This window comes from Aspergillus nidulans, chromosome IV (assembly GCF_000011425.1).
Source record: "Aspergillus nidulans FGSC A4 chromosome IV".
Taxonomy (NCBI): domain Eukaryota; kingdom Fungi; phylum Ascomycota; class Eurotiomycetes; order Eurotiales; family Aspergillaceae; genus Aspergillus; species Aspergillus nidulans.
The window spans coordinates 771,278-793,303 of NC_066260.1; the positions used below are offsets into that span (position 1 = coordinate 771,278).

The following is a 22,026-nucleotide window of genomic DNA, read 5'->3' on the forward strand; positions in this document are numbered from 1 at the left end:
GCCTCCCCGACCGCGCTGTACCTACAGTCAGCGCTGGCCTTGTCGTGTAACGGCCGACCACAAATCCAGCTCCCAGGGAGACGTGCGACCTCAGCCCTTGTGGTGTCCAAGGCCGGCAAACGTACCGAGTCTGGACGGGCGGCCGCCCGTCCAGATCGTGGTATCCCGGTGGGGATAGAGCCCGCTAATCCATGATGGTGGTGACGCTTATTAGAGGACGATTATAGTTGGTTGCAGGACGCCTAATATAGGTGAATCGGTCTCGGGAGCCTCTGCATCCCGGCGCCAAACGATTTCTTCCTCGATTGGGGTATCGTATGATTGGCCTAGAGATCGTGTTTGATCGACCGCCCCGGCGGATACGAGATTCCTTCTGAGGTCGGTATCGCCAAGAAATAGACGGACAAGGGAGGGAACGAGGAGCCGTCATCGCCCGCCAATACTATCCGAGCCGGATGGCTCGCTGGCTGGCTCGTACGAAGCGCATCGGGGACCATTTCGAGTGTTTCGCCGTGCTAATTCTGCTAATTTCCAGGTAGAAAAAAAAATTTTCCAGGTAAAAGAATGATGGCGTCCCCATATAACATACCCGGGTCGAGCTAACAGGTGTGACTAGGTGCTAGTAGGTGCAACTAGGTGCAACTAGGTGCTAGCCAGGACGAGCACAGCAGCACAGGCCAGAGGCCAAGACAAGATGAAGCCTCCATTCATGACGCCCCCAATCACGGACGATCATCCAAGCCGGATGATTCTCGAAGGATTGGGCGCTGAACGCCTTGTACGACGTTCTGAATGCCGAAGAGGGGGTTCTGTCTCGGTCTGACTGCACCACACATTCCACCCTGAAACAAGCTGACCGACCACGTTGTCCACGTTGCACGGTTATCTTCTTCTGCGCCATGCATCTCATGTTTTATTTTTATCGGGGTCGAGAATGTCGTCAATGTCGCTAGTGTTGTCACGACCGGCCCGAGTAAGACAGACCCTCGACTTGCGCTTGCCTCCCCGTTTCGAACCGGGAGTTTCAGGCAATTCGACTCGAGCGACTCGAGCAGAGCAGCACAGCGCAACTCAACTCAAACCGCCCAGCTGCATCTGCAGGGGCTTAGCGAGCCCGGTCGTAATGGCACGAGGGGAACGGCGAAACCAACTGCAGCGGACGCAGCCCTCCTCGCTTCTTCGAGCCTATCTTGTCGTTGCCCTCGACACCCCTTGCTTGCCTGAGAGCTGAATCTGAGATGCGCCAGCCAACCGAATCTGATAAACCCTGGCAGATCCAATGCCAGATGCCAGGGATAGAAACATGTGCACCGTAAACCACGCAGGGACGCACCCCTCCCCCGGGCTCGTTCCCCCGGTCGTGCCCGGTTCCCTCCATTCCTCGTGCATTCCCCGTCTCCATCGCCCATTCCCGCCCCCAGATCCCACGTTTCTCGCACGCGGCCGCGCGTGCTGAGAGAAGTTGCGATGGAAATTCTGCAAGGACGCCTGCTCCCAGACCGACCTATCGGAGAACATACCTAAACGAAGCGGCCCGTTACACAGCGCAAACCTAACCAGTCTTACACTTACCCTCCGCCCTGACTCACTGACTGACTGGTTTCTGCTTTTATCAGCCAGTCGTATTACGTGAGGGTTCTGCTAGGCTCGGCTGTTGCGGCTGATTGAGGCCAGACCTGCATGCGGTGGGTGCATCCATGGATAGAAGGCCTGCATCGCAGGCCCCGGTCGTGGGCGCTCGCTGGGTATGGCCCCGATGTGTAGCTAGCTGAAGAGCTGGACCGTCGACGCTGCTTATTCGCTCGACTTGGACCGTGGAAATGCGAGGAATGCGAGTGAGAGATGTCAGGGTCCACTTTGGGAATTTGGTAGATGCCCTCCTGTCTTGTCATCTTATTTTTACCTTAAGGAAACCGTTGGGTGGGGGCTTCTCATCTAAGCTCGGTTGAACCAAACACTGGAATGTACCGTACCCGTAGTCAGCGCCCCCTGTCAGGTTAGGCGGGCGTAAAGCACTGGTCTAGGTAGGCAGAAGAACTGGGGCTGGGAGGAAGGATTCCGCCGGTGATCATCGATGTTAATGATCCTGGCTCGGCCGATTGGGAGGCGCAGTCGTGCATTCGTCGTATGTCTCATTTCGTCAGTCTGGGTTTGGTTTAAAGGTTCGTCTTATCCCCAGTTTCTACGTCTGAAACCCTACACCATTCATATCCGCCGGTAGCAACAAGTCAACACAAGGCATCGCAAGAGAAGAAGAAAAAAAAACAAAGATAATCATCTTCTCCTCATAATGACAGAACCTCGCCGGCGCTGGACAGCTGCTGAGGACGCGCTCCTCTGGGATCTATACCAGGTCCAGGAAAAAGGTATGCTTGCACGTTCTGCCAGTCTGCCTTCTGCAGGTCAAGTTGCCAGTCTTACCGTACTGACGGCCTGCTAGCACCTACCGGTAAATGTCAGAAAATCAACTGGAACGAGATCGCGCGACACATCCCCGGCCGCACGAATAAGGACTGTCGGAAGCGGTACTATAATCGGTTTACGGGGGGTCTGCGAAAGGTATTTTCGCCCGCCTGTCCCTCTTTACTGTGGAATCAAGTCAGCTGAGCAAGGTATCTATTAACAGGGCTCATGGACGCAAGAAGAAGACGAACGACTGTTCCGGCTGGTAGAGCGGTACCAGTACCGATGGGCGACGATTGCACAGAAGATGGAGACGAGGAATGCAGACCGTACGTACTCAAACCCCTGTTTAGCGACCTTGCTGATCTAGGAGATGTAGAATGTTCAAAGCGCTGGCATCACTGCCTGAACCCAGAGCTGGAGCGCAGTCCATGGACGGTGGATGAGGTATGTTTAATATATTGGCTGTATTCTAAAAATGCGACGAGACGGGACTTAACATGCGACCCAGAATATGCTCCTGTTATCGGCTGTCAACACCCACGGCAGCAGCTGGAAAGATATCCAAAAATGCCACTTTCCGACGAGGTCGGCAAACAATATCAAGAACCAGTACGTGCCGTCAATTTTTCCCTCGAGCGAAACTTTTATTGACCAAGGTGCTTGACTTCAGATACACCATCCTTTCGCGAAAGAATATCAGCCTTGCCCCGGCACATCTGCACCCTTGCTGCGATTCGCCATCGCCGAGCAAGTCGTCGCGCCGTCCTCCTTCAACGCCAACGTCAACACCGCAGGTACCCGGCAGCAGACAGGGGAGCAGCTACGATCCTTACGACTACGGCTCGCTCTCATCCACGCCCCAGCTCTCGGCAACCGACTACCTGCCTGCGACGCCTGAAGCCCCCGCCGTGAACTTCGACATGGCCATGGGTGCCTTTGGTGATTCTTGCGGGTACATGCCACAATACCAGCCCTCACCGTCGTTCTATGCAAACTCACCAGACGGCTCGGAGTTGATGATGCCCGAGACGATGGGGATGAGAATGAGATACGATTTCCGCGATGGATTGGAGCAGGAGGGCGTTCGGTATCCTGGGCAGGAGACGTTTGGGTATTGAGATTACTGTGATTATTGGCAGCTTTGACAGCTTCGTACAATCTCCATTCGTTCATTGATAGAAACGGCTAGGTAGACTGAAGGCGTTCCTGACAAGTTTGCTCTCAACAACACTGATCCACGTAGAGGGGTATGTAGGAGATACCACGACACCGACGCGCTGCAGCCTTAACCAGGCCAGGGAAGCACCGGCGTGCTAGATATGCACCCGTTGATCTTGGTACTAAGAGGCATACAGCAGCCGACACTCTGACCATTCAGTGCAGACAGTCGTCGCTGGGGTATAGTACCACACTATTCTATTCTGGAGAAAGGAAGGAAAAGGGCGCGGCCGGTTCGCGGCGCCGAGTTTTATAGCAACAGGCTGTGGGCCAGTCTAGCCTGTTGTAGTTAGTCTTCTTTAGCCGAGAAGAGGCTTTGTAGTTGCCTCAGGCATAAAGGAGATACACGCCCTCCTGCCCTGTTGACCACTCTGCTAAAGCCATTGTCTATTTTGCTTTTCCTAGTGTTACAACGACCTCTGGATAAATATTCTAGTTGTCTGATTGTTTGGTATTTGTCAGCTGACGACACGGAAACACTATCTATACGTGCTTACAACCAGAATGGGTTGCAGCAACGCTTCTTTCTACTGTTGTTCCTACCGAGGCCAGTACACAGTCAACGCGCGAGATGATAGCCATATGTATCGCTTTGTGGTTGATTAAACAAGCGGGCTTGCTAATTAGTCTGTGACAGCTACGTCAGTTATCCCTATTCCTGGTCCAATCAACCAGGACTGCAGCGAGAACAAAATATTGCCTTCAGGCAGCCTTCACCAGCCTTACGCGAGAGTCCAGATATGCCGGTGGGCGGCTACTAGAGAGTGGGAGCCTGAACTTGTGGGCTCAGATCTTGCTCTAGACAGGATATTGTGAATGCAGCAAAAACCTGACGCGCTTTCTTACTTCTTCAGCGAGTGCCCTTTTGAACAAGAGCTATCCTTTTACTAGACATAGGTACTAGTAGGCACTTCATATCCCAAGTCCTTGATGTTTAACTATTGGCAGAATTCCTGAAGTATAAAACAAAATATGTCCTTGCAGCAAAAGTTATGTACGCATCTATCACATCTCACTCTCCGTTCCTCGTAACTAGTCACCATCCGAGAGATGGCAGCCTATGTCATAACCGGAGCTTTATGTCAGACCTCGCCAGTGCTGACCGAGGAAAGTTTCCGCCGCATCTGCGCCAAATTCGCCGTCAGCTCTCACACCCTAGGCTTTGGAACCCGCGACGTCAGAACAGGGTATCTTGCTACCACCAATGAGTGGTTTGCATTATTAGCTCTGGTTGGATCAAATGCTGAGCTCTGTGGGTCTGCACGACCTTCCTGCCCTGTTGATAGTTACATTGTATCCGAGACCGTTTTGGCTCGGTGGGTGGTGGAGTCGTCCGAATGCCATCAGGCTATTGCGGGCTGGGAAGTATGGGCTATTCATAGGACATTGGAGTGCGAGACGTGCTTGGCTAGGGATCACATTCTCAGGGAGATCTATTGAGTGATCTTTTGATTATAGATGTTGTCGTAGAGATGGAAAAAGAGAGGCCGAGGGACTGGGGTTGAAGCTGCATGGTCATTTCTATCATGTTCCAGTTCCGTCGCTGTAAGCAGCACATTCATATCTAAACTAAGGCTCGGTCTCTCCGCTAAGCCGTAAAGTGCACATGATATTTAGTACTTCTCCATATTCTTATCCTGCACTATACCTATGTGCTGGAGGTACAAAGTCTTTAACCTTTTGTTACGGGAAGACAAAGAGCTCACGTCAGATTCTTCTCTCTCGAGTGGTTTATATTTGATAGAACTGGTGCTGGCCTAATTCTGCATCTATATTGGGGTTTAGCTCCGCGAGAGACAATGGGCTTTTCGTCTCAGGATATTTCTGTACTCTTTTGAGTAATCGAGCTCCTTCACAAGTTTCCTTGAAAGGCGGAACCGCTTCGCCTTATCATTTCTATCATTGCAAAGCGTATCTCCATTCTTTAGAATAGACTCATTGACTCAAACCCCAGAGAGTCTACTCGGAAAATGGACAAACTCTGAAGAGCCTTGACAAAGTCTATCTTTATTCTTTGCCGGTAACCATAATGGTCCTCTAGTTAGTTTCAACACTCTGGGACAGATATAATAGCAATTGCAAGGGAGCCACTGGTCTGTATTGTATAGGACGGTTGTCTTGAGCCCTTTGATGGTTTTAGAGATCTCTGTGCTAGTCCACTTCGACATTTGAATGACAAGACAATACATAGATCTTACAATGGTTTATAGTGGTTTAGGGAGACTGCTTGATAAGGTTATGATTTATTCATGTGTAGATATAGAACTATTGAGATTGATGACGCACTTGACAGGTAAAGAAATTGACAATCTGGTTATTTTGTATCCATTGTCGCAATGCATCGAAAGCGAAGAAGTTTTGGTCAGGGATGATCGCTGTGCGGATGGGACTTCAGTGCAGCCAAGCCGAACGATCATTCACGTTCACCGCAATACCCATCATTTCGTCTAGCTCGCGGAACCTGCCTGCCCAAGTGCGCTGGACTGGTCGTTATCCGGGTAGAAGAAGGCCGCAACAGCGATGATCACGTACGCGGCACAAAGGAGAGCTCCTTCAAGGTAGTTGCTTCGGCCGTCGAGGACAAGAAAGTTGACGACGAAACAGGTCACGAAGAGTGAAATCGTCTCAAAGAGGGTGAAGTACAGAGTCATTTCTTTGTCCATGATCCAGCCGAGAATCACAACCAGGGGTGTCACAAAGATTGCTAAAACCAGTTAATATCATACTGAGAATCATTGTGCGGATGGGCTTACCGATTTGAATACTACTACCGACAGATACGCCGATGGAGAGATCCATCTTATTTTTCGTAGCGACAGTCACAGCAGTTACGTGCTCTGCAGCATTACCAACGATGGGTAGTATAATCAGACCAATGAAGGCTTCACTGACGTGAGAGCTTTCAACCATCGCCGGGATGGCGTCGACAAGGAATTCAGCACAAACTGCCACAAGTCCTGTGGAAAGAAGCAACATGACAACCGCGGCAGTGCGAGACATTCCCGGCTCTTCATGTTCCTGAGGCTGCTGTTTACTGGTGGGGCTTCCTGCAGGCGGCATGCGTGCAGCCACTCTGGCGAACTGGACAGCATTGCCAACTGGAGGTGGGCGTTGTACACGTTGGGGAGGACGTTGGCTGAGCGAAGGCAGAGAGTGCGTACGACGCAAGCCGTTGAAGTTGCCCCAAGGGTCATTTGACGTGGTAGGGGGTGGAGTGGCAAATACAGTGTTCGACAATAGAGACGGGAGACTCGGGCGGAAAGGGGACCACTTGCGCGGAATATCGGCACTCTCACCTTGTCCAACAGATAAAGCGGAAACACGGGGGTTGGCGGCTGGCTGAGCCAATTCTGGAGCAGTGGACTGCTTTGCTTCCTCCTTGGCAGCCTTTCTCTTTTTCTTACGTTCACGCTTTGTTCCTCTGCGGCCTTTCTCGGCGAGGTGGATGCTAGGCGTTTGGCCGAAATCCCTCGATTGAGGGCCCTCAGATCGACTGGCGATTGTGATGGCGTCCACGTTTAGGCCATCATCGCCAAAATCCCTTGATCGAGGTCCGTTCTTTTCCTGGCCTTGCTCTACCGCGGCAATATATGAACCAGTCTCGTCGCGCCGTTCCTCACTCGAGGCACTAGTAGCACTCGATTGTCGCGGCGGTAAAGACGAGACATCGATAACGGACGACTTTTGCGTCAGTTCCGGGGAGTTTGTGCCCCGCGAACTGGTGCTAGCCTTTCGATATCTTCTGTATTTCATGGCACGCTTAATACGCTTTGCCGTTGTCCAGGAGGTCGTCGTATCGTCTGACTCATCCGAAGATGAACTGCTTGACGAGTCTGATGACGAATCCATGAGATCGGCCAACACACCTGGGTGAGATTCTTCATCAATGATCTGCTGAGGAATACTGGCGTAAAGATAAGCATGCGATTTCAGCTGGAAGACGATGTAGAGGACGTAAACGAGGAGCAGGACGACACTGGTACCTCGGGAAACTTTGAGGGTCTTGTCCATAGCAACATCCGAGTCTTTAAATGAGGCATGAAAAGCAGTCGGTAGCAGCAAACTGGTGACGGCCAAACTGAGCAGACAAGCGCTCATCTGGGTCACAGTGCTGTTGTAGATTTGTTCCTGGAAACGGAGACCTCCAAGGAGAAATGCCATTCCAAGAATCAATAGAAGATTAGCCAGGATAGAGCCTAGCAAAGATGCCTGAACGATGCGAATTTCATTCTTAACGAGGGCAATAATGAAGATGATCAGTTCGACTGCGTTGCCAAAGGTGACATTGAGCAAGGCTCCAATAGCGTCGCCCATTCGGCTGGCGACACACTCAGTAGCGTGACTCAGAAGTCCAGCCAGAGGAATAATAGCCACCGCATTCATGGCGAAAATCACCGATGGATTGAGTCCAGCAGCCTCAGCGGCAATGCCGACCGGCACAAAGACCAGGAGCACGTTGACCCAGCTGTGGCAGATTGCCGTCTTCGTGTGGCGAAAGAACCGGATGCTGCCATTTTTCATACGAGGGACGAGTCCCTTCTTCTGAGAGTTGTCATCGGTCGGTGAGCCCGTAACCGGGTCACCAGCTGGTTTATTCACTTGATCATTTTGGGTACGTATATCGGGATCATCGGGGCGTTCGGTAGATTCTAGGGAGGCGCCCTGGGACTGGGAGTTGGGGGAGATAGATGCGTGAGCTTTCGCCCACGAACGGATACGGTCTAGAGTGAAAACAGGTCAGCTGGGTTGAGAACTTGTAGAAGTGCGATTTGGTCCTCCGCGCCCCTGGGTCTGCCACGCCCCTGGTCTGCCAAGGAGGCTGCCCAGAAAGCAAAGAGCTGACAAGGCGAACGCCAGAGACGGGCGTTACCCCGGGGGGGGGAAGACAAGAGAAGAGCACGCTTACGCATAAATTCAAGACCAAGAGTGATGGTCGAAGGCGGATGGACAGTGAGGGAAAGCCAAGACGGCAGGAACAGATGGATGAGAGAGAAGAAACGGACGGGGAGAAGGAGAGATAGAAGAGAGCGAAGCTTAAGGCACAGCGAGGGAGAGGCTTGGCCGCCTGATACGTATGCCAAGCCCGGCGATCACGCCTCACCCCTGGTCTGGAATGCTGACAGCTGGATATGACAATTGTGTAAGAATATGGTGGATATGCTCTGGCACTATGAAGAATTTGTTTAACTGCGCTTTGCTAGTGGACACAGATATGGGATAGATCGCAGGAGGATACTGATTCAGTTAAGAGGGATTTATAGCGGTCCGGTGTTTGTTCTTTGTCTTATTATCTCCTCTCCTTATAACCCTTGCACCCAAGAAGAAAGGTACCTCAACCTTACGCGTCCTGCTACATCCATGGATATGCTCCTGCTCACAATTATTGTCCTACACTGACCCCTCCGCTTCACGCTTACATCAATTCTCTTTTCGTCATCTGCTACATTTTCCAGCAAGGAGACATTCTCGCGACTGACTTGCAATCTGGAATCTTCCTTCCAAACATGTCAATAGTCTGACAGTTGACTGGCCACTTTCTGGTAAGGCCACCAATCATGGAAGTAGCACCGCCACACGGGGCTGAGCAGTGCAGCGGTGATTGGTTGGATTCTCGGAGCTTATCGCCGAGATTCCGGTGTTTCCCCGAACGGTAACTTCCCGAGTGCTCTTTCTGCATCTCGTCATCCCCGCTCATTTCTGCTGAAGGCAAGGGATGATGCAACGAAGGGGGAGTCGATGATCTTCTCCTGACCTTTCAGACTCGTCAACGATGTCGAGCACTGTCTTCACAACTGTCAAAACTTGGCCCTGGGCCAAAATCCCCGTTGAGTGGGCCTCGCTCATCACCCGGACTGCGATCCACCTTTTCTCCATGCGCCTCACCGGCTGCCGACCCAGCTGCCTAGCCCAATTTATTCGCCTAGGCGTCTCTGTCCATGGATTGCCACTGCTGGAGACACGCTGAGTCAACTTTGTGCCGAATGCAGTCAAAATCAATACTGAAGTCAGCGTTGAAGGGATATTGTGTTGCCTAGACGCAGCCCTAGGATGACGTCCGTCATTACACAAGACGTAGCGTTGCAATAACCATGCTCGTCCTTGCAGAGAGTGCCATTTACGCATTCTAAAGACATCAAATGGCGTCGGAAGGCTGTTATTGCGTTGGACACAACATGCTACTGTACGGGAAAGACTTCATCCGCCGTGGTTAACCGTCTCGCTAGGCCACAAGCATAAGGGCCTGAGGAGTTGAAGCGATACAATATCGTATTCCGATTTTACAGGGACAACTCAATGGCAGTCTTTATTAGTTATGGATAGGGCAATGTTTCAACATTCCAAGTACATTTCTCTTATGGCCGAGTTCGCTTTTGGGTGCTGACGTTGCTTAGTAGGGGGAACGAGATCTTGAGCCGATAGCAATGATGCGAGTCTACAGTAGCTGCGATGCCCAAGAACAAACAGTAGAATGATTATAAGAAATACATGGTTGATGCGGGATCCCGATCCCATCAATGCCGGCTCCCGTCCCGGGGGCGATCCACGTCAAGATTGCGGAAGCTGCTCACGGAACTCTGTCCGGGGTAGATTATATCAACTCATGGCCGCTGTACCACAGATCCCAACACACTCTCATGCCCGGGTAGGGCAGCCGCAATGTTTCCAGTATCTCAATGGCTCCGGTACACATCCCTTTCAAAGTACACAAAGCAGCCAAATAAGTACTGACTTTCTAGGAATTTCAGCCCATCAAAATGGCTCCGGACGCTCCACCTCGACGCCCGCACATGCCTCCTGATGCTCAAAGGAGCCCTCCCACCAACAATTGTCATTGCGATCTACCAGAGCAGCGCCATCTCTAATATTACACTGACGATTGGCTACCTGTCCGCCCTGATTTCTGTCCTTTCGCAGGCTTTACTGCCTCGAGCAAAGTTCACGAAGATTGTCTTCTTTGACGTACTATCAACCTGCATCGCCGCCTCTCTATGCTGCCTTGCTGTATTTTGTGCCGTCAAAGCACAAGAACACCATGCACCACCAGTCCCCCCGCAAGACGCGTACAGCTCCGACGCTTGTGCTGTTTCTGCAGTATGGCTGATTGTCATGATCTGGGCTGCGAACGCCATCCGCGCGTGGAAACCAGCGGAGCTGCAGGACCCGATGGTTGCATTCTCAGTTTTCTCGTCTGTGACTCTGACCCGGACGGGGACGTTTGTGAGCCTGTCCGACGGACTGGAGTTCATCTCGAGACTGCTGAAGGGGTTCATGCTGGGATTTGCCATTGCCACAGGGGTATCGCTTTTGGTTTATCCCGTCACCAGTCGGGGAGATGTGTTTCAGGATGTACGAGAATATGCGGCGCAGATTCACATTGTGCTAAAAGCTCAGGGTGAATTTGTCGGAGACGGCTTTGCGCTTTGCGCTGGCCAGGCGCTATCTAGCTCCGGTAGGGATGGCACGCCTGCAATGAGCGATTCGCCTCAGGCATTGAGAAAGAAACTACAAGCGGCGGTTACAGGCCTCCATGCAATCCAAGCGAAGCTGCAGTCTGACCTCTTCTACTCGAAAGATGAGATTGCATGGGGCAAGCTATCCGCGAGTGACCTCACCCAGTTCGGCGGTCTCTTCAAAAACCTCTTTCTACCCCTTTCAGGATTGGCCATGCTTCCAGACATACTAGACATGGTCTCGAGCCAAGAAGCACAGGCAACCCTCGATATCGCGTTGAACCATCTCGGAGAGGTGTCTTCTCGGTCTGGGACTGAACATGTCGCAGCATTTCTGCATAGCCGTCTTGAAGACTGCTCTGAGCTGGTCAATGCTGGGCTGCAGTATGCGTTATTGAAGTTGGAAATCATGAAACCGATACAACTTGATAGGCATAGGGATGAGGAGGCAGGGCAGCCCTTGAACCCGTTGAGCCCGCACTTTCCTGCACAATTTGAGAAGCGGAAGTTAGAATATCATTCGAGACGAAGACAGCTTCCCCAGGCCTTTGTTTCGCTCGAGGCGCTTTCCTACGAGAAGTCAGCGGACGGAGTATCAGATGACGAATCAGCTGCTACCGATGTTGACGTCGAACAGTCCTTTTTCCTCGTGCTGTATATATTGCAACTCCAGGATAAGCTGCTCAAGGCAACCCAAGACTTCGTGGAATTCGCAAATTCGAAGGTCATGGATGGTACGATGGCTCGAAAGCGGATAATACTGCCTGCGCTTACCATCTGCGAATGGCTTTCAATCACCTACAAACACAGGAACAAACAATCGCCTCACCCCAACCCCGAACACCTTCCCCCCTCAACAGCCTGGGAAAAGGCAAGCAGCGTCCTCCCCCTAATTTGCCGCGTCCTCCGTTCTTCAGAAAGCGTTTTCGGCTTCCGCGTTGCAGCAGCTTCATTCTGCGTCGGGATTCTTGCATATCTCCACCAGACGCAAGATTTCTTCATCCGCCAGAGATGTATTTGGGCCATGATTGTGATTGTTATAGGCATGAGCCCGACGAGTGGACAGACGCTGCTAGGCTTCATAACGCGCATTGCGGCTACGGTTATTTCGCTGGCGCTGAGTCTGATGGTTTGGTACATACCGGACCAACATACAGCGGGAGTAATAGTCTTCCTTTACTTGGCCAATGTCTTTGAGGTGAGCACACCCTTGATAGATGAGCAGTTGTCTGCACAGGCAAGCTAACAAGGCTACCTGAGCTCAGTATTACTTCTACATAACCAAACCCACGCTCTTCGGCCCGTCCGTGATCGCTATCGTCACCTTGAATGTGATTGTTGGCTACGAGTTACAGGTGACATTGTCCCTTTGTCTTAGTTAATACTTCTAACATTCCGCTGTGCAGATGCGCAAGCTCGGCACAGACGTCGGCACCTCGAATGGCCAACCCTACTATCCAATCTACCTGTTCGCTCCTTACAAGCTTCTCGCTGTCGCAGCAGGCTGTGCGATCTCCTTTATCTGGGTTGTCCTCCCCTACCCTGTAACGTCAAAGAGCACACTGCGCAAATCCCTTGGGGAAGGGCTATATCTTCTCGCGCGGTTCTACAGCTGCCTGCACGCGACCATCGAGCTGTGGATGAAAGGCGAGCTGGGTGAAGGCTCTGTACAGTCTACGAACTCCGCGATTACACAGGATCTGCAGAAAACTAGACAGCGAGTCTTCAAGGAGGGGATGATACTTCTGACGAAACTACGGACACTCAGTCATTTTAGCACCTTCGAGCCGCGTATCGGAGGTAAGTTCCCGAAATCGACATACGATGCCATCATCCGTGAGATCCAGCGAATGTTCATCAGCATGGCCCTGATGGCCCAGACAGCCCAATCTTTTCAAGATCCATCTTTGCTCTCAACGCGAGGGAATACCAGGATGGAAGATAAATTCACAAAAAAATGGTCCTCTCGCCTAGCCTCTATTGCGCTACAATCTACAGACTTCAAATCCCACGCCACAACCTCTCTCCTCTGCCACCTCGGATCAGCGGTTTTGAACGCCCAGCCGTTACCCCCGTATCTGTCTACAGGGGCCTCATTCCCGCTTGCGCGTGCCGTGCGTCAGACAGACAAGGACTTGATGAGTATTCGGCACATTCATGATCCCGCGTTCTCAGCGTTTGCCTCGTTGGAGGTGCTAAGGTCTGTTGTGGGAGCGGGACTGGGGAAGTTGCTTGGGTATGGCATCCAATATGACCCCAATATTAGACTGTTTTGACTCTGTGGCAATGCTAACGATGCATAGCAATGTGAAGTCCTTGGTTGGGGAGCTCTCGTTTGACGTTCGGGATCAAGGCGGTGACGAGGGAGCTGAATTAAGGACGTTGATGGACGATCTTTAAGTGTTGCAGTTCGTGGTGAGCAGCCACTGAATTGAATTTGAAGCTGCAATAATATTCCCATTGTCCATTGATACCCCTGTCATAGTGGGCTACATTCAACTGTCCTAGACCTGTCTCTACCCCAACCAGCTGACACCGAGAAATATCTAGATATCTCAGTGATAAAACTAGGTGACTGAGGGATGAAGTAGTCAGAAAAACATAGCATAACTGTACGTAGATAAGGAAATTCTGCGGCGATAATTCTGCTCAATCGCGTAATCAGACAAAAGATATAAAATGAGATTCATCATCACGCTATGGTCTGGTCTAGCTCTAGTCCATAGCTGCCTATATTGAAGAAATATTACACTGGGCACACAGCATGGCATGCAACCATACTCAGCTAACTAAATGATCTACAGACCCAGGACGGAGAAGATCTTGACTACAATGCCGCGCGGTCACAGTGGACACAGCGAAACTCAACACAGCGCATCCCTTAAGCAACCCCCCTTACCCCTATAGCCACCCCATATCATCCGCGAAAATGACCTCAAAAACAACCCCCAGCACATTGAAACTATCACCCATCGTGCCAGCTGACATCCCCGCCCTAACAACCGCTGGTTCGCCGCATTCATTGACCCCGCAATCCGCCAGCTCTTCCCTGACACCCCGGGCGTGCGCTCGTAGCTGACTGCCGCAAACCAGCACGATCTGCACCCCAAGACCTTTCAAAAATACGTCAAGATCGTTGATTCAAGCGCTCGAGACAAACACGGCCAGGAGCGCGAACGCATAATCGCGTATGCTAAATGGGACCTTTCGACGGCTGAAGAACGAGGGAGCCGGTATCCTCTTTGGCACTACGACATGCCAGCAGCTGAATGCGAGGCGTTCTTTGAGATTGAGGAAAGAGCGAGGAGGAGAGTTATGGAAGGACTCAAGCATTATTGTATGGTTCTTGCCCAGATGCGTCCTAATCAGGGCCTGAGACTGACTGATGGGTGTAGACCTTGATACTTTGGTAGTGCACCCCAATTACCAGCGGCGCGGCGCGGGCTCGATGCTTGTACAGTGGGATTGTGGCCTGGCGGACGAAGAGGGAGTCGCACTGTATGCGGATGCGAGCAGAGCTGGAGCGCCGCTGTATGAGCGGTTTGGGTTTGTGGATGAGAGCAAAGGTGATTCGGGACAGGCGGAGGTTGCATCTATGATTAGAAGGGCGCGTAAGCACTAGGTAAAGGATTCTGCCCTCTGTATACGTCCCTGTTATTTCTCTTATGCTGCGGGAATAGGAGAAAGGAGTGAGTGGAGGCATTAAAGGGTTGATAGTAACAACGCTGAATCATGATATCGAGTAATAATACAGCATAAACTCGTTGCTACGTCTGGCTCTTGACATTCAGGACTAGGTGGTAATCAGACCTAGAAGCAAAGTAGTGGGTGTATAGTAATCTGGACATCTATCAGTTCCGACTACTCAGGCCTACAACATGACACTGAGTAACTACCGGCGACTTAATATACCAGTTCCACTACAGCTGGGCTACAAACCATAAATAATCTTGATAAACCTGACATTTAAGCAATTCACAGCAGCTTCCCTCATTCCCAAGTTAATCTCGTTGTTTCAACCGTTATCCACAAGAAAATAAATCCAATCGTACCCTATCCCGTCCGACAACATGCCCAGCAGACGCTACCTTTAAGGTGTGCAAATCGTTTATCTAACGCCATCTGGCAATCGAGGGATCCTCACAGAGATCGAGTTCCTATTGCGCATAATGAAGACACAACATTTATGCAGCTGATGGTAAACCTGCTGCTGCATGGCCCTAAGAATTGTAGGACTCTTCAAATAAAGCGCGCTCCAGTTCTCGTATCCTTCTTTGGGCACGTATGCGGTGATGCCGGTTGTATTGTCCGGTGACAAGAATACTGTGTATGATATCTAAGGATCCTGTTTTTGTCAATACCGAGCGTCGCGGCTATGACAGGCCATGGGCCATGAGAGTTCTGATGGGAAAAAATGCAAAGGATGACATAGCGCAAAACTACTGGCAGAAGCATATGGCATTATGGTACAAAGTTGGCTTGAGGACGGGGTGAATTAGCAGTCTATGTCTGCTGGAGGTTAATGATTTTTGTCTATGCTGCACCCGTAGGCTTCTGTATTGTGGTCAAACAGGCTGTCATGGGTGATGGCAAGGAGAGAATGCAGCCATGGCAATAAGCAAAAGAAGCCTGAGAAAAGGCATCATAAATATCAAGAAAGGCTTTTATTATAGGGAGTAGATATCGAGGAAAAGATAAGGGTCAAGGACAAAAGTTGTAGTAAGTTTACACGTCCGTGCTCACAGAACGTGAAATATGAGTCTAAGCAGCCATTTCTAACTGCTGATAGGACTAGAGCACTTTCATGTCTGGGAGAAGGTTTGTGAGGCATGTTGTCTGCCCCAGGCACGGAAGAAAGGGGAGCGTCTTGACAGTCTAGCGGACTATGTGGCGGTGACTCGGCGGATAGTCATGGTAGTATGATGCCCGGATTTGAGTGCTAGCTCATGGTATAAGTAATTTGGAAGCGGATGCGGTGGAAAGTGAGAGGGCGTAGCCGCAGCCCTTAAGATAGGAAGGGGTTGAAGAGGGAGGACGTTCTGGGAGATAAGGTAGTGTATCGCGATTGGGGTGCGTGTAGATCATAAGATGTAGAATATATGAGAGGACTAAGAAGAAGAATCGGGAGAAGAGGGTTGAATTACCAAGCCAGTTCTAACATACTTGCAGGAGCTGGCAGATACCGTAGTGATGATAATATGGTGTGTCTAGGCAGCTATTCAGAAGAGGCAGAGCTCACCACAAGGAGCTCACAGGCCTCGCTGTACAAGAGCAATTGTTACTATGTTTGGTACATCTAGTATTTTCGCTATATTTGCTTATCAAGAAGACAGAGATTGGGCATTATGAACCAGTGCCGCCAACAGGTAACAAGATCTGACTATTCAATATCCGCCGTCAAGTAGGAAAAAAGATATGCTCCTTCGTATTCAAAATGCACAGATTGAGATATCGTACACTTCTCTCCTCTTCAGGCTCGGCTACCAGGAATTCGTCTTGGCTAGAAATAGATCTACAAACCCTAGGAGCAGACACCATATGGTAGGCAAGCGACAGTATTGGACAAGGCCGAGGTGTGCTGAAATTGCAGTGGGTAAATGAATTCGTACATCCTGAATATCACCCGAAAACTAATATCATATATCAATTAAAGGCTAGCAGAGGGTACTAGTGGCAGCGCGATATCCCCCAAAACGACGAGAGATGCAATGAGGGCGAGATTAATCTAACAAAGCCGGTGGGCCTTGAGGATTCTGGGCAAAAGCTCCGTACGTCCTTCATAGTCGCCAGGAAATGTTTACAAAACTACGCTATTCTATCCCCAAGTCGCAGCATGCCTGCCACGACCCCGCGGCCGAAGGGAGCGTACAGTATAATGGGGCCTAGTAATCTGCAGTGCAACGGTTACGCCTCGCATCCCTGACAAAAGCATACGAATCAAGGTACAGGAGCAAGGGCAGTGCATCGCTAACAAGGGCCGCAGGATCTAGACTGCCTAGCCGACACATCACTCAATAGTCGCCCGTAACCGCGATGCGGATAGCCAAGGCCTCCCCATCTTTTTGCCAGGGCCTCCATCTGAGACCCCAGCTGGTGCTTCGCTTGTCGTTCTGGGCGTTTTCCAGCCTAGAAGGATCGGCCAATGACTGGGGACTGGGCCTTCATCCCGGTACAGTACTCGACCCCATGGTGCCAACTAAAGCTAATATGCACATGGATTAGGGCTGAGGCAATAGTATGAGCACCTACCTGCGGCATTTTGGGCGTTCAAGCCCACCATTAGTTAACTTATTCGCTCGCGTAGTGAGTAATAGTGGCTTCCAGCTAGCCTGAAACCAAGGCTGGATCAATCCTGAAAGTGGGCCGTCACTTATTGGACCTCATCCTCCGCCATGCCTATCCAGGCCTCGCGCGTCCAGTCGCCTTGGTATTGGGATTTTCGAGCACGCCCCTGACGCCCGGCCAGTCGCCATAACAAGATTGGAGGCGGGGTTCTGGGCCTGGGCCTAATCTGTTTCAGCTGTGTGCTCGCTTGCTGGTAGAGTATTATGATGTGCCGCACAGCAGATTTTTCCCCTCGTCCGTCTAGAGGTCTGACTGTCTAGGAATCCATTGGCCGGGTACCTTTGGGATCCTGTTAGCACGATGAAACTGGCGGCCCCTCTCGTCGAAATGAACTGAAATGGCCACTTATCGGGAATCATTCGGGGTTTTACAATCCTTGGTCGGCGAGGGACGTTTGACGTCGTCTGGAGGTGCCCAAATATGCAGAGAGCCTACGAAGTACGTAGGCCAGATATTTCGCCCCGTCCCGTCCCGCTTGACGTAAGCGGTTCCAACATTACAAAGTCATTTGTGTGAAAGATGAAATCATACACCCAAAGACCTGTTTGAGTATGTTTGGAGGGGTCAGGTGAACTGTACGACTCCGCTCTCAACAGCATCTCGGGTATACACTGGGCTTGGCAGTACCATAAACCATGAATACATCAATTACATCAATTACCTCAGTCGACGTCAATTACGTCAGCTACTACTTGTTTCATTGTTGCTCTATTTAGGGTGTCAATTGTCATCATAAAAGAAGCGATTATCGACGCTAAGATGGTCATATGTGCAGTCTGACAATTATAAACTGATACCCATTATCCTGCTTCTAGAGTGTCTTTCGCGGTCTGTAAAGAGAATAGTCAAAATATGAAAAATAAATAGGTAAAGAATTGATTAATCAAAATAAAATTGAATTGAATAAAATAAGACTGTTGATAAGAGCATGCATTAAGGTAGAATCAATCCAAGGCTTTGGAATGATGGATCTACATAGGTCGACGGCTATCATGTACAAAAAGGGTATCGTTTGGTGAAAATCAATAAGACGGCGTTTAATAACCACGTTTGACCAATCACAGAGCTGGTATATAGCAAGCATTGTCTGGCCGATGATACATCCAGTGCGAGATGAAGCTGCACGAGCAAGCAGTATTATGGCCAGGAGTGCCGTGAGGTGACGACAAGAGTAGTTGATAGGGGAATATGGCAGTAGAGGCTTCTGAAGGATTAGACCAGATGTAGAGTAGATCGAGTGTCGGTAAAGAGAAGTATTGGAAAATAGAGCACTTCCTGACGTCGCAGCGGATCGCACCTATCAGAGACGACAACGGATTTCTTAGAAGAGCAGTAGATGCTGCCAAGTAACTTGTGAAAAACTACCGCCGGCTACTTTTGCCAAACTGTTCAGATAATTTAATCTTGTTGAAAGAGAAGAAATTATACTCTCTTATCCGAGACCAACTTTTCCGGGTATCGTAGCCCATGCATGCACACCCAACCGAAAACCTCAAACGCCAGACAGGAGAAGGTCTAAACCTCATCTTGGTGCAAAGAAAAGGAGAAGATTTATAGTACAGTAATCCACAACCACCAACACAACTGATACCCAGATAGTCAGTCCAGCAAAGAGCAGAAAAGCAAAGAAACTCCGAAAAACACCATCACCCATAAGATGCGAGATTTAACAGTATGCATTTGCTCTTCTCTCTCGAGTCAGGGCGGCGACCTCCTTGCGTAGCCGCTCATTCATTTCCTGCAGCTCCTGCATGTACGTGATTGCATTGCTCAGAATCTCGGACTTTTTCAGCGACGCCGAGGACTTGACGCCATTGCTACTTGAATTTGTCGACGAGACGGCCTTCGACACACCGGACGTCTTGACAGACATGGCCTTTTCCAGAGCAACGAACTTGGCGTTCATGTTTGTGCGGTAGCGCTTCTCGATGATGTTGTGAGCGGCGCGCTTAGCGGCGTTGCGGCCACGGGCGGTGTTCTCATCACCGTTTGTCGCGTTTGCGGCTCGGGACCTGCGGCCGGTCGTTGTTGTTTGTCGAGGTGGTGGAGAGGGCTGCTGTGGTGAGAGTTCGGGAGAGGAGTAGCGACTCGACGAGTCCGAGATCATAGAGGCTTTGCGTTTGGGTTGCTGAGACTGAGTGGAGCACGGGTTGATCGTAGTCTGCGGCTCAGTCTTGATATTCATGGGCATGGCCATTGGCGAGGGGAGGTCGAGTGTGGAAGCAGACGGGGGCGTCGAGGCCATGAAGTTGTTGGGCGAGAAAGACTGGTCGTCGCTTTCTTGGTCCTATCCATATTCCATATTAGCATACGTGACACTCAAGAACTCTTTCAATATAGAAAATATACGAAGACATAGGAAGACATAGAAGATATAGAAGACGGGGAACATACAGAAGAGAGCGACTCGTCATGCGAGACGGTGAACCCGTTGATGTCTGTCGGGGCAGCGAAGAAATCGGCCGGCAGCTCCTTTGCATCCCAGAGCATGTCGTTGGGGATATCCAGAGGGAATGGCTCGGGGATCATAGTGTTGAGGGAGAAGAGGTCGATGGCGCTGTCGTAGGACCAATTGGCCGACAGGGGATCAGGAGACATGTACGCCATGAGCTGATAGCTGGTTCGGTAGCGGAAGGCAGGCGGCAGCAACTGTGGGCGAGAGCCAGAGAGTTAGGCTGGGTCAGGTCGTCAAGTAATCAAGTCGTCTAACCTAGTGGTCTCAATGGCAAGACAAGCTAAGACAACCTTGAGATGATGGAATGATGAGATGTTGGAATGTGAGTCGATGAGTTGATAAGATGAGATGCGATGCGATGCTGTGGCGATGTATAGAGACGGCGGATGGAAACACTCTTTGTTTATATAGCAGATTCGTTCCCGACACTGCACCCGAGCGACCAGGAAGGAGCCGTGATGGCCATTGGCAGCAGATGACAATCTCTGCGCGGTGACTTGCTCGGTGCAGGGCAGCCGAAGTCACCCCAGCCGGATGCTGGACATCCAGATGGCGCCTGCTAGTGCTAGCAGATTCGAAGTGGGCATCGGCCGGGTCCGAATGGGGACGTAGTTCGAACAATGGGAAAAATAGGGAAAAATAGGAAGCCCTGCCCGTTTGGGACCAGCCGGCCTATTGACAGGAGTGGAGCGGCGGACCGATCGTGGATCCCTCGATTCGTGTAACGGCCAGGCTCTAGAGTGTCAGGACTCTCAGCCTGAATGGTCTCGGCCGGGCCTCGGGCCCGATACGACTCTGGCCTTACTCATGGGCCGGGGTGCGCTCACGCTGGGAGAAGTGGGAGAAGTGGGATTAGTGCTGTGTAATCGCCAAATCCTGGCTGGTCAATGACCGACCGTGGTCTCGTCTGGTTACACAACTGCGATCATTTCGAACATTTCGTCTTCGAAAACTGGCTCGACCATCTTCCCTTGCGGCATTCTGACATCAACAGGAACCCGTTATTGCAAGCACATCGGCGCCCTCCGCGCCAACGTGGTCGTGGCCTGACGGATACAGAGTCTCCCGCATCACCTCACCGGTCAGCTGCCACGCTCGACTCGTCTTTTCTGGACGGAAGACGGTTTCCAGTCGCGGTGGAGCTGGACCCTGACCGGCCGGCTATAATCATATCCGGTCGCGGCCGTCGCAGCGTCTTGGCGTCTCAGCCTGTTTGCTACCGCATCCGCGTCAGTTATGCCTTTCGCAGTATGCCATTATGCCTTTATGCCTCATATGCCTAGTTAGCCCAGTTGCCTCATCTGTGTTCATCCTATGCTCAGTTAACGCCAGCGAATCCCAGTAAAGCCAGCCAATGCCAGCTAATGTTCAGCGAACAGAGACAGGACAACGGATGAGCCAGTCAGAATTGCTGCTCTTGCGGTTACGTAGATCGCATCTGTCTATGTCGGCCACTCAGAGGGACCGAAACACAGAGGTCGCACTCTGGAAATCACATCCCGCCGTTAGACTAGTGGTAGTTACTGCGGAGACGACGATCTGCCGTCGAGAGCCCCGTTGACACCTGCACGGGTAAAATTACTGCAGAAGCTGCTGCACCAGTGCCTCATCTGCCGCTCTAAAAAATATACCAAAAAAGAAAGGGGACCACACGGAAATTCTTCAGGCATCACCTGCCGAGCTCTTCGGTTGCAGACGGTGAGTCGAAAGATACTGCAGCTCGCGCAGAAGCTGACTCCTCTGACCTTCTAGGGGTACCTGCGCCGTGAAGGCTGCAGCGTCGCATCGGAGCGAAGCGACCGGAGTTTTCCCCGCGCTAGACATTCTCTCAACGTTGAATTCCGATCTAATCCTAATCTCGTGAACGAGCGGGCCATGGGTTGCCGCCGGATGGGCGAACCGAGCCGAGCGTCTCCATCAGGGCCAGGCGTATCCGGGTGATCCGACCGTCGATTCGAATAGAGGTCCGTCGATGGAGGTCACCTGGTCGCGATTCTTGGTCTCCGTGGCTGGTGTTGGCATCGACTCGGTCGTCCATTGTCCGGTACAGAACCGACCTGCACTCCGGCAGAGGAACAGATCAGAGATCAGAAAGACCAAAAAGGTCAGAGTGCAAGCGATCGAACATAGAGCGATTCGTCATCCAAGTTG

General features: G+C 51.1%; 5 protein-coding genes across 5 annotated transcripts, besides 1 other annotated feature; 3 read left to right on the forward strand and 2 right to left on the reverse strand.

Annotated features, from left to right (window-relative positions):
* Positions 1–22,026: part of a sequence feature (contig 1.122 1..214949(-1)) that runs on past both edges of the window.
* Positions 2,291–3,801, forward strand: ANIA_07174 (SANT/Myb-like DNA-binding domain-containing protein; the record flags this gene model as incomplete). The annotated part of the gene is made up of 6 exons (XM_659686.2): positions 2,291–2,366; positions 2,441–2,559; positions 2,627–2,732; positions 2,783–2,850; positions 2,915–3,015; positions 3,077–3,801. The coding sequence occupies 6 exons, from the start codon at positions 2,291–2,293 to the stop codon at positions 3,522–3,524; spliced, it is 918 nt and encodes a 305-aa protein (XP_664778.1). The 3' UTR covers positions 3,525–3,801.
* Positions 5,853–8,601, reverse strand: ANIA_07173 (putative membrane bound cation transporter). The gene is made up of 3 exons (XM_659685.2): positions 8,531–8,601; positions 6,378–8,345; positions 5,853–6,328 (listed from the first exon to the last, which is right to left on the reverse strand). Exons 1-3 carry the CDS (start codon positions 8,532–8,534, stop codon positions 6,072–6,074), a joined length of 2,229 nt encoding a protein of 742 aa, XP_664777.1. The 5' UTR covers positions 8,535–8,601; the 3' UTR covers positions 5,853–6,071.
* ANIA_07172 (uncharacterized protein) lies at positions 10,282–13,544 on the forward strand (the record flags this gene model as incomplete). The annotated part of the gene is made up of 4 exons (XM_050611917.1): positions 10,282–10,325; positions 10,362–12,273; positions 12,482–13,311; positions 13,379–13,544. 4 exons carry the CDS (start codon positions 10,282–10,284, stop codon positions 13,473–13,475), a joined length of 2,883 nt encoding a protein of 960 aa, XP_050467887.1. The 3' UTR covers positions 13,476–13,544.
* On the forward strand, positions 14,331–15,019 carry ANIA_07171 (protein ngn13; the record flags this gene model as incomplete). Its single annotated transcript, XM_659683.1, has 3 exons — positions 14,331–14,412; positions 14,471–14,686; positions 14,931–15,019. The coding sequence occupies 3 exons, from the start codon at positions 14,331–14,333 to the stop codon at positions 15,017–15,019; spliced, it is 387 nt and encodes a 128-aa protein (XP_664775.1).
* On the reverse strand, positions 18,811–20,239 carry ANIA_07170 (uncharacterized protein). The gene is made up of 2 exons (XM_659682.2): positions 19,815–20,239; positions 18,811–19,707 (listed from the first exon to the last, which is right to left on the reverse strand). Exons 1-2 carry the CDS (start codon positions 20,025–20,027, stop codon positions 19,087–19,089), a joined length of 834 nt encoding a protein of 277 aa, XP_664774.2. The 5' UTR covers positions 20,028–20,239; the 3' UTR covers positions 18,811–19,086.